Source organism: Anabrus simplex, chromosome 5 (genome assembly GCF_040414725.1).
Source record: "Anabrus simplex isolate iqAnaSimp1 chromosome 5, ASM4041472v1, whole genome shotgun sequence".
NCBI classification, from domain to species: Eukaryota; Metazoa; Arthropoda; class Insecta; order Orthoptera; family Tettigoniidae; genus Anabrus; species Anabrus simplex.
The window spans coordinates 322946489-322959108 of NC_090269.1; the positions used below are offsets into that span (position 1 = coordinate 322946489).

At 40.3% G+C, this 12620-nt stretch overlaps 1 protein-coding gene across 1 annotated transcript in view; it reads right to left on the reverse strand.

Annotated features, from left to right (window-relative positions):
• CCT5 (chaperonin containing TCP1 subunit 5) overlaps positions 1-9728 on the reverse strand; it is a 205039-nt gene extending 195311 nt beyond the window's left edge. The window contains exon 1 of the mRNA XM_067147554.2: positions 9492-9728. Coding sequence (XP_067003655.1) covers positions 9492-9599 — 108 coding nt within the window. The 5' untranslated portion in view covers positions 9600-9728. The remainder of the gene's footprint in view (positions 1-9491) is intronic.
• Positions 9729-12620: the final 2892 nt, after the last annotated feature.

Below are 12620 nucleotides of genomic sequence, written 5' to 3' on the forward strand. Positions count from 1 at the left end.
ACGTCAACGACCCCTCGTAATGGTACTTATCGCTAGTAACGTAGAACCATGGTATTTCTCAAGTTGCAGTACTAATCAAGAGTAGCGTAGGTTTACGGTATTCCAAATTTTAAGGTACTACTCACAAGTATTGTACGACACACAGGTAACTCAGACCTATGGTGTTTCTCACATAATGGTGCCACTCATAGGCAACACAAACCAATAGTGCTCCTCACATAGGTGTACTAATCATACGGACTCATACTATCGCATGGTGTTCCTCACATAGTGGATACTAATCACAAGCAACGCAAACCCACAGCGTCTCTCAGACCCGTGGTGTTTCTCAAAATGGTACTACTCACAGGCAACGTAAGCCCGTGGTGTTCCGCAAATAGTGGTTAATCACGGGTTCTGTAAACCCATAGTGACCCACCCACTACTGCTACTAATCACAAATCTATTATGTACCCAACATAGCAGTACTACTCGCAAGTAAAGGCAGGCCGTGGTTTTCCCCACATGATGGTACTAATAACAAGTAGTTTCATGGTTCTAATTCAATCATCCTTTGGTTGCCCCTTTTAGTCACCTCTTACGACAGGCAGGGGATACTGTGGGTGTATTCTTCATCTGCGACCCCCACCCACAGGGGTTTTTCCCAGGTTCTTTAGGGGCAGAAAAGTGTTCAAAATATGGCTGATCCTACCCAAAACCTGTATGAATATGTATGAATAGGCTATATGTTGCTTTTTATTCTTGCATCCAGAAAATCACTATGTACATATTTATATACACTTTCAAGTAAACTTTTTTTTTTTTTTCTGTAAAAGCAAACTATGTACAGTGAATACAACACGGATATATTATTTGCAAAACCACCGTTTCACCGTCATCAGATTTCAGTTTGGTCAAATATTTTTGAAGCAACATTCTAGTTAATGGCATTTTTCTGTTAATTCCTAGGCATTTTATTGATCATTATCAGTTACATGTTTGGGTCATCAACATTCGCCCTCTAGTGATTACTCGTTCAAAAGGAAGTATAACCAGGTAACCATGCTCCCTTAACACACTATACCTCTTTTCACGAGAGTTTAATCCTGATGTAAACAAATAGGCGGAGCACCTTGTATTTGCACGTGGACACAGACATAGTTGATTGGAGAAGCAACAGTCGCACTCACTCGACTGTATGCGAGCTCAAAGAAAAGTAGTACATTGCATTCATTTTTAGTTTTTTTTTTGTTATTGTCTTTACTTCACACCGACACAGATAGGTCTTATGGCAATGGGACAGGAAAGGGCTAGGACTGGGAAGGAAGCAGCCGTGGCCTTAATTAAGGTACAGCCCCAGTATTTGCGTGTGAATATGGGAAACCACGGAACCTTCAGGGCTGCCGACAGTGGGGTTCGAACCCACTATCTCCCGAATACTGGACGCACTTAAGCGGCTGCAGCTATCGAGAGTTTAGAAGAGTACATAATCAAATTAAAATATGGTTGTCATATGTACCAGTATGCTTTTTTGATAAAATAGTGATTACGAAAAATGAAGCCACAAGGCATGGTGTAATACAGGAAGTCTTCTCGTAGTGGGGGAAAGTCCCAAGCTGTATAACGTGGAGATAAGGTGTTGCATCTTGCAGCACCAGTCAGTGAGAGTATTCATAGTGAGAGAAATGGAGCAAGATGTAGGACCATCGCGTGTAGTGAAGCACAAAAGAGGAAAACAGCTCAGAAATGACCACAGGCAGTGGATTGTGAATGTGTTCAATAAACTAAGTGAACAGAATCCAGGTTTAGTCGTTTATTCAGAACTTCACATCTTCGTACTGTTGTCATATGCAGTGCACAACCCTGTACGTCCGAATGCGAGACGACATGGTGGAGGTCGGTACTATATACATGCTCAGCGAACCACAACTCGCTGTTTGGAGGAGGCGTGGACATACCATGTTCACATCAGGATTAAACTCTCATGAAAAGACATATATAAATGAAGAGGTCTGACCCTCCTAAGGATGAAGGTATCAGCAAGAGAAAGGAAAGAGCTACACAGGGCGTGAAAATGGAAAGACGCCCTAATCCTCGCAAACCCCATACTGTTGAGGTCAGGAAAAAACAAGAGTTGACCATGGGAGGTCAGATAGCATAGATCAGGGATGGCGGATCTATGCCATGCGTCACTAGGTGACATGGGAACACTATTTCAGTGACACAGCACATAACCATAGCCTATTAACGTTTTTATATGTGTCTTGTCCTATACACTATACATATGTCGTGCAACGCATAGTCATAGCGTTTCACATGTAAAATATTTATTATCTAAATGCTAGTTGCATTCAAACGTGCATTATGGGGAACACTGATAGGTCCAGAAGTCAAGTGCGTATGTGTGAGGTGGCCAGTAACACGTAATTATTCTTAGTGTATAACCGTTTATTGAATATTGTTTTCTGGTGGTTTTGTATACGGACCTCGCAAACTTGTTTTTGGTTCCAAAAAAAAAAAAAAAAACGGGAACTTAACAAAGGTGGTGGCCGGATTTTTCAAGAACAGTGGACAAGGGAATTCGTAGTGATAGAAAGCAACAATAAAGCTTTGTGTTGCCTGTGTTCAGAAACAGTTGTATCCCGCACATTTAATGTAAACAGTCATTGAGACAAATCATTCAAATGTTTGTTCCATGCCAAACAAAGAAAGAAGAGAATTTGTTTCATAAAAAATATCGAACTAGTTCTTTTGTATCATCTTTCAGGCCAAGTGCGGCTAGTTTCCATCTGTCTCACTACATAGTACAGCATAGGAAACCACTTTCTGACAATGAGTTCTTGAAGGAGGCTTTCATATTGACATCCAACACATTATTTGAGAACATTCATAACAAACAAATAATTATGAAATTAAATTAAATTAAATAAATGCCACCAGCAGAAACACTGTCAAGGATAGAATAATAAGAATGAGTAAAGATGTTTTGGAGCAATTGACAGCTGATTTGGATAACTCCCAGGTATATTGCCTTGATGAAAGCACAGATGTGGCCTTACTAGTAAGGTTAGCTGTTTCTGCCCAATTTCCTAGTGGAAATTTGATGAGGGGAGGAAATAGTTCAATTTCTTAGCATACGAACTACAACAAGAAAGGACATAATGAACAAAGTGAAGCAAGAACTTGTATTAAAATGGGGTTTGAGTTATAGAAAATTGTGTCTGTGACAACAGATGCTGGACGAAGTATGGCAGGTTTTCATAACGGGTTTGTGAAATTTCTTAAGTAAGAAATTAAACACCATTTTACGGTTCCATTGTATGTTTCACCAGGAAGCCCTATGTGCAGAAAGAATTCCCAGAACTCGCGAACCCTAATCTGGCTGTGCGATTTAATGTTTCTCCATGATTTTACAGCAGTATACAATATTGTGAATAAGGAACTGCAATGAAAAGGACACACTAGAGACAGATTGTTTGATATCATAAAATCATTTCAGAGAAAACTTAAAAGTATTTGTCAGGGATGTTGAAACAAAGACATTAGTTCTTCCCTTCAGTTAAAGTACAACTTGAATTGATGTCAAATTTTCCGGATCATGCAACTTTTGAAGACCCAAATATGAATGATGTGGACGTCTTACAATATTCAAAACAAATAGTTTCCAAGAGATTCTGCCATTAGAGACTTGGAGAAAACATTGCACTTAATTTCAAAAACCTCATATTGCACAAATTAAGGTCAATCTTTGTGACCAGTTAGATACTGACCTTTTAGAAATGGAGTTGATTGACCTTCAAGAAAGCAGTACATGGGTGAACAAATTTGTACAACTTCGTGAATCATTGGTGAAAATAGTGTGTTGTTGGTGAATACTCTCTCCAGAAGACAGATAACTTAATGGTTGAAGAGTGGAACAGCTTCCCACAAAAGTTTCCGGACATTAAGAAACTTGCTACAGTCCTACTTATTTTGTTTGGTTTCATCATACTTCTACGAGCAACTATTTTCTACAATTCACGTTGTGAAGTCGATGGTTAGAAACAGTCTTGGTTCAGACCTTTGTGTAGTATTGAAGACGACAAGTTATGAACCTAACATAAATGACATTGCTAACAAGATTCAACAACAGTTTCACACTAAATGTGAGAATGATATTTCACTTACAGTCCATTGGCAATGTCCGTATTTATTTCTGTATCTCATAACATTTAATGACGAAGTGTGTTATAATGGGCGCTATCATAACCTTTTACAAATAATGTTAGGTATTCTTAAAACTTACATACTTAGAATGTATTTTTGCAATATTTGCAAAGTACGACCACAGAACATGCAATCAAATGCATTTACATGCTACGTATACTGTATATATCTAGTAAATATAGATAAATATGTAACATTCGGGATGGAGAGGGGGTTGTATCCAATTTTTTAAAGAAAAATAACAAGTGGCACAGCAGACACTCGAGAAAAATAAACCAGACTTAAAACGGCACACTGGTTGAAAAAAAGTTTGCCATCCCTGGCATAAATGAAAGATAAACCTAGCACTAGTGGAAGTAAAGCCAGAACTCAGCTGAAGGCCTCATGGCCATCAACCCACACTCTCTAGCTGAGAGCCCTAGGATTCCCTTTTAGTTGCCTTTTACGATAGAGGATACACTTGGATGTATTCTACCTCCCTCCCCCCCCCCCCCCCAGCAAGGATGACTGCCTTGATCAATAGTTCACCCCTCGCAGCCAAATACTCGCTACATTCAGCTACAAGCGGAAAGACTCTCGTTTATTTCTTGCGATGGGAATGGTAAAGAAGTAGGGGACTGCAAATAATAGCAAAGATGGCTATCATGAATAACATCCTCATACTTCATATGTACAATTATTACCAATATTAGGGCAAAATCACTAAGAATGCAAGATTTCGAGATTTAATAATATTCAAAATGGAGTCCTGAACACGTGAGTAATTTTCAATGCATTATAATTGTTTCCAGTCCCCTACTTCTTTACCAGAGCCCTTGCCGATCTTCTCGCCAAGGACGTGAGTATGTTCTCGCCAAGCAAAGAGATAGCAGCTCATTCTATATCAGACAGTGTGCAAAATATGAATTAACTTATATTTCGGGGTCAGGATGAAAGCAATTGGTCTGGACTGATTAGGTCCAGCTAATGAAAAAGCGATTGGTCTTGATCTGTTAGGTCCGGCTAGTGACAAAGCGATTGGTCTGGATTGTGGTTAGGTCCGGTTAGTGACAAAACCATTGAACTGTGACCAAGCAAAGGGGGTCTGGGGGCGTAAGCCCCCTGGTTAGGGCTGCGAAGCGGCTTTTAGGTCTCTAGCATTCTGTAGGGAGATAGCAGCACATTCTATTTAACTTATATTTCAGGTCAGTAAGCAAGCGACTGGTCTGGACTGGTTAGGTCCGGCTAGTGACAAAGCGACTGGTCTGTCACCAAGCATATGGGGTCTGTGGGCGTACCAGGTTAGGGCCGCAAAGCGACTTTCAGTTCTCTAGCATTCTGTTGGGAGACAGCAGTGCAATCTGCATTAACGTATTACATTAAATTACTGCTGTTGTGTATTTCATATTGTTTCCTTTACATGGTCTTTTTTCTTTCTGCTTTAATTCAGCACGGCTTGGTAACGCAATCTAATTACCAGCATTCGTCGCCATAAGACCTATCTGTGTCGGTGCGACGTAAAGCCCTTAGCAAAAAAAAAAAAAAAATTACCAGCATTGATGACAATGACATCACATTCTGTTCACGTTGACCAACAGGAATGCAAGTAGCTACTTCAGCCATGGGCAATGGCAGGTGCTGCTCTTTATTCGGTTATAAAAGTGAATGTACTTCTGGAGGTGGGACGGAGAGTTCCTAGACATCACAATGAACACATCTCTCCTCTAAAAGGAATTCCAAGTAAGATTTGCATTATTTTCACTTCCTTATATCGTTACAAACTTTGGGCTGCAGTGTGTCCACTTGCAGTGAAGAAGGTTATTGAGGCCACGAGGAACCATAGAGCTGCAGGTCCGGATGGGATTTTCAATGAACATCTGAAAGCCTCAGCACCATACCTATTGCTAGTATGGACAGAGCTGCTGAACAAATGTCTAGAGACAGGGAAGATTCCATCATCTTGGAGGAAGTCAACTATAAAAATGCTCTATAAAGGAAAAGGAGAGGTGATTAGACCTGAGTCCTACAGAGGAATTGCACTGGAACAAGTAGGTTTTAAACTGCTTACAAGATTGCTGACCCAACGCATAGGCACACCAGTAGATCCGCTTTTGCTGGAAGAACAGTATGGCTTTAGATCAGGCAGATCAACTTTGATGGCAGCTGGAAATCTACTTCAAGACATCCACCGAGCAACTGCCGAACATCGAGGGAAGATGTACGTAGTTTTCATTGACTATACCAAGGCCTTTGACAGAGTAAACAGGACAAAGATGCTGAAGAAGCTGGAAGCTTTAATTGGAAGAACATGGCTGACAAGACTAGCAGTAAATATATTAACAGAAAATTTCGTACAAATAAATGACAACCTTTGCACATCCAAATGGATCAGCCAAACGACTGGAGTGCTTCAGGGCGACCCATTGAGTCCATTACTATTCAATGTCCTAACGCATGATGTGACAGCTAAGATCAAGAGATGCACTAAGAGTGTAAACGCATACATATATGCCGATGACATGGCATTGGCCTCAGAGAATAGAGATGAATTAGAGAGTGCGATGGATCTCATCACAGAATGGGCAGATGAGAATGAAATGGCGCTAAATGTAAACAAAACTGAGTTAGTAGTATTCAGAAAAGGTGGTAAATTAGCAAAGCAGGATTTTATACAATGCAAAGGACAGAGGCTCAGGAATAGCAATGCCTACAAATACCTCGGAATCACAATTCAAGTAACTGGAACGTCTTTCTCGATACACCTGAGGGAAAGAATAGCCGCAGCAATTGGGAACATCAACGACATCAAGCAACTACCACGCCTGTCCCTGGAGACAGCCATGCGACTTTTCGTAATCAAGGTTATGCCTGTAGCCACATATGGTCTCTCGAAGAAACAACTGCAAGAATTGGAAAGTCTGAAAGCGAGGTTCCTCAAGCGAGTTCTAAACGTCTCGAAATACACTCCATCTCGACTAGTCTATCTATTAGGCATAGATATCAAGGATAATTAAATAAAAAACCACCTATTCAATACTTTCCAGGTGGTATTGAAAAGTATTGGAAAGTATTGAATAGGTGGTTTTTTATTTAATTATCCTTGATATCTATGCCTAACGTCATCTTCAATACGGAACAATAATGAGAGTTGTTACTTGTAATAGTCTATCTATTGGCGAGGGAAACGTTTTTAGTGGAGGATGTGGAGGAGCTTCTGCCCTGGTTCATAATAATTCCAGGTCTGGCATACTTTATGATGAAACCCATGTATGGCAAACCTCGGTAACTGTATGCCGTAAGTCATATCCTGTGCGTGTCCATTCACGGTTGATCATGGCGTCTGTTCCGTAGAAATCCATCCCAATATCTGCTCTTTTTTCTTTTAGTTCTTGTAAGAGTTCTCGATAACTTGTTGTGGATGGTAGCAGTAGGTGAAGTCTTACATCGGCAGAAGCCTAGTGTAGGCACTCCACTCACTCCGCATGCTGTACAGGAAAGCTCGGCGGCCGGTGATGCTCTTTTATTTTTACTTCACGGGATTGCCGATAGGAGTGTCCTTTACGATCTGCGAGCGATCTGCGAACTGTTGCCAACTAAGGAAAAATCCACCAAAAGCCAAGCCCGCGAAGGTAGGTTTTTGCCGTAGGTTTTAAATTTCATTACATTATTTTGTATATATATGTTAGGTTACAACCACTAAATTACTTTTTTCTTGCCGTGCGGGCAGTATGCGCCGCGGCCATAGTTAAGAGCCTCTCGAAGGGAGTGTGGCTCCCGAAGGGAGTGTGGCTCCCGAAGGGAGCCACTGTTCTCATGACAGAGCTTGGCCTGGATTTCAAATGATAGGTTACAGCGACTAAATTAGATTTTTTCTTGCCGTGCGGGCAGTATGCGCCGCGGCCATAGTTAAGAGCCTCTCGAAGGGAGTGTGGCTCCCGAAGGGAGCCACTGTTCTCATGACAGAGCTTGGCCTGGATTTCAAATGATAGGTTACAGCGACTAAATTACATTTTTTCTTGCCGTGCGGGCAGTATGCGCCGCGGCCATAGTTAAGAGCCTCTCGAAGGGAGTGTGGCTCCCGAAGGGAGTGTGGCTCCCGAAGGGAGCCACTGTTCTCATGACAGAGCTTGGCCTGGATTTCAAATGATAGGTTACAGCTACTTAATTACATTAGTTCCATTCCGGTGTTTTCATTCTGCGCGGGTTGGCAACGGAATCAGAGAGTTAGGAATTATGGGAATGACGTCATGTCGGCCAATGGCCGTGCTCGTAGCTGGCCGGCTAATGGTGGTTGACGCTTGAGAACTTTCTTTCTGTTATAAAAGTAAACATACCTTTTTGGGCGGGTTGGGTGGGTCCCTGGCTATTGAAATGAACACATCTCTCTTCCCAAAGGATTTTAAGGTACGATTCTTATATATTTCTTCGCGAAGTTGTGTGTTATATACCGGAGTGCCTAGGGTAGGTTTTTGCCCTGGCCGGCTAATGGTGGTTGACGCTTGAGAACTTTCTTTCTGTTATAAAAGTAAACATACCTTTTTGGGCGGGTTGGGTGGGTCCCTGGCTATTGAAATGAACACATCTCTCTTCCCAAAGGATTTTAAGGTACGATTCTTATATATTTCTTCGCGAAGTTGTGTGTTATATACCGGAGTGCCTAGGGTAGGTTTTTGCCAGATATTTTTTTAAATTTTATTTATTTCTTAAAATGGCCATTGGCTGCAATAAAATTCTTATTATTAAAATAGAATTTTGAAGAAAAATTTTGTCCAGGTGAATTGTGCTCACCTGCTGACAATGAACAGGAAAAGCTAATTAAAATATAAGCTAGCTGCCTGTATATAATGTAAATTTGTGTTTCTCCTCGTACAGATCACACATCCTGTCAAACTAGAAATATTGTTTTGTTTCGTAAGGGTTCGAAAGATGGGCAATCCTACCCAAAACCTGTACGGATTAGTTTTGTTAAATTTTTTCTTGCAATCCCTACTATTTGACAGCCATATTTGGAAAGCAGCCGAAACAACATTTTCAGAATATTGAGTTGCTTCGTTAGCAAACACTGTCAATCAAATACACAACATGAAATATTACTCGCTATTTTTCCAATCCACTCGAACCTTCCCGTCCACCGATCAAAGTATTCAACACCCACTCAATCCACCGATCAGTGTTCAACACCCACATCTCGACTGCCAAGCATAGCTTTTCAATTTCAGGAATCGGGAAGTCTGAATTCAAAGGTACAACCATGGAGAACTAGAGAAAGCAAAGCACGAAATTCGTAACACATCTATTAAATAGCTCATAAACATGCTCACAAATACCTTCAGGGCGTCAATGCCGGTTAATCTCTTTTGATTCTGTTGATCCCGGATTATTATAAACGGTCGACCATATTCATCAAATGCCAACGTCCCCGGCATCGACGTCATATTGATATTTTCTAGATCCTCAGCGAAACAATTCACAAATACAATACTCCACCAAATCCACTCAAGTACAATAATACATGTAGTAATATTTTTGACTAAGTTAACGCGAAACACGTAAACGTGCCTCGAATACTTCGAGAAAGACAAGAGCACAACACACCAGGATAGCCAATGTACGTTAATGAAATTACCCACCCGACATCGTAAAAAAAAAGATTTCACTAAAAAACATACCTCCCGAAATTAACAAAAAGTAAAAACAAATTACGTATTATACTTGAATCACTTACTAAGTCAATGCAACTAATTTTAGATAAACATGAATTGTTATACATACATTTCATTATACACATATTGCATTCCGAATACTTTTGGTCCATGTCTACGGGGTGCTTTGTAACCTGAGGCCGGTCGCCACTGATTAACATTAAACAACATATTAATTTTTAAAAAATGTTTACTGGTTACACCATCAACATGTTAAATGTTGAATACTGTTTCATTTAACATTGTGTCCACATTTCAAAATGAAATCAAAATCTTTTTATTTGCAAATGAGGTGTCTACCACGGTGGCAAATGGTACACTATACATTATTGTCAAGCACTAAATTTTAAATTAACAAGAGAAGAAATTTTTCTTTACAATACAATAATATACAATTTATGCTAACATTTTTTTCTATTAAACAAACAGATCATCCTTAATAAATTTACATAGTTTACAAAATTCTACTTATAATATCTCCTATATTTACAAACATAGTCAACTCATATACAGTATGTGGAATTACTTCAAATAATACTATGCAACTGGTATAAGATTAAAATTTACATTGCATTTATTTACTTTTTTTTACCCATTTTGGAACCTAAGTAGCATAACGACCTGCTGCGTCTTAACCAGAGCCCCTTTTTGCCACCACTTTTCAGAGTTCCTGAAGGGCCTTCACAGCTACCGTAGCGGTCCCAGGGCCCTTGAAGTCTCCACTGTACTTCACCCCTACAGGCAGTCCCCTACATTGGCTGTCCAAATTCCACGGACCAGGGGAAGGAATTAATTTTTTTAACACACATTTTTATTTACAATAGCCTGCACCGGTCGAATGCCCTCTAACATTTCATTTATTTTCCATGTTGCTGTTTATTCTCCTCTTAAATACCTGTACAGATTTTGGAAAAGGATCAAACACTACCCCTGGTAAACTGTTCCACTCCTTCACGCCCTTCTCAATGAATGAAATTTACCCCAGTCGCTTCTGCTAAAATTCCTTCTCATTTTATACTTGTGGTCAGTTCTGCCAATATAATTATTTTCCAACTGAAGCCTCTCACGGATTTCTCCCCATGCTTCCTCTCCTGTATAGGCTCTATATAATCCTGTAAGTCTAGTTCTTTCCCTTCTCTGACTTAAAGTTTCCCACCCCAGTTCCTCTAACATTTCTGATACACTACTGTGTATCCTGAAATCCCCTGTTACAAATCTTGCTGCTTTCCTCTGCACACTATCTATTGAACCCGAGTGAATGGGGTCCAAAGTCAATCATGATTTGATTTATGAAATAATATATGGTACATTTATTGAAGTACAGAAAATTTTATTCCATACGAGTAATGTTGAAATATAAGTTGGTTACACGACAGACTAGAGCCGTGGAGCTTAGTCTGTCACAGCAGCATAGAGCTGCTGCACAGCAGGTGAGCTCATTAGTTTGGCGACCAGGAAAATCCATGTCCACAAATAAGTTTCGGTCAGAAAGAGAAAGGCCAGTCACGAACAATAGGGATGTTGCAACTTGAACGCTGCCAGAGTATATTCTGGGCGGACGAAAAATTTCCGCTGCGTCACGAATTCTAGGAAATGGGGAACAGAAAAGTACAGTGTTTTCTACGACAATCGCTGGCCCAGGTGGAAACATAAATCACGTGCGTACTTGTAGTCCAATCACAAAAATTTGTTGGGAGGCTCAGGGATACCATCTTGAGATATGATGGATGAGATATTCTCGTAACTTCAAAAGTAATCATTAATAAATTATTGTGAGTACACAGATCGACGTAATGAACCTATTAGATGTCACGCATGGAAAAATAATCAATAATTATTGGCAAATTAAATGAATTGAAGGCTGGATTTCTTGGAAACCAGACATCTTGAATGTTATTGGCTGGACGAGAACCACGTTGAGATGGACGCCGTTTAGCGCGCCAAAAGGCAGAAAATAAATCCACCCGTATCTCCGAAATCTTTGATCGTCGGGAGTTCATATTTAATCCAGCGTCTATTCCAGAGGAGTGCATTAATGTGATATAAATTATAACATCCAAATCGGAATGCAAGTACCGATATTAAAAATCCACCCCCTCCCTCATGGACAAGACGTCAATTAATTCGCGAGGGAAAGCTTCATCCATATATAGGAGTGCAAGGGACCCTCGCCACCACACGTGAAATGAATCTCTGGAGCTGAACCGTCGTTCGCAGCTGACTTCAAACCCGTCGTGCTTACAGTAAATCAACATTTATTGGCACGAGCATCCGCCGGTACTTATAAAATGTGCTCGCACTCGAGCACCATGAACTTAGGACAGTGTTTGCCAGTTATAAATATCGTAGTGAAGTCAATTAATTGCATTGTAAGAGTGAGTAATATAAATTTCAATTGCACAGCAATAAGTGCAGAAATAGAATACTGTGTGACGAACAGTACCTTGAGGGAATAATAGCCTGTACTTTGGAAGATCGTACCGCTATCATGAACACTTCAAGAGTGCCATATGAATCGGGCGTATCGCGTCGGACAACATAAATCGTGCCGGGCGTAATATTCGACACTCCGTCGTATGTGTCCATATTCTTTTGTGCGGTAAAAAGGACGAAGTTCAAACAGTGTAAAATAATAATCATTTGGGTCTAGGGTGTTAATTTGTTCTGTATAAATCAACTTTAGTGTTAATAATGTCAATGGTGAAGTAGTGTGATATTTAAAATATTAGTATAAAATGGCGATGTGCCAGGAAA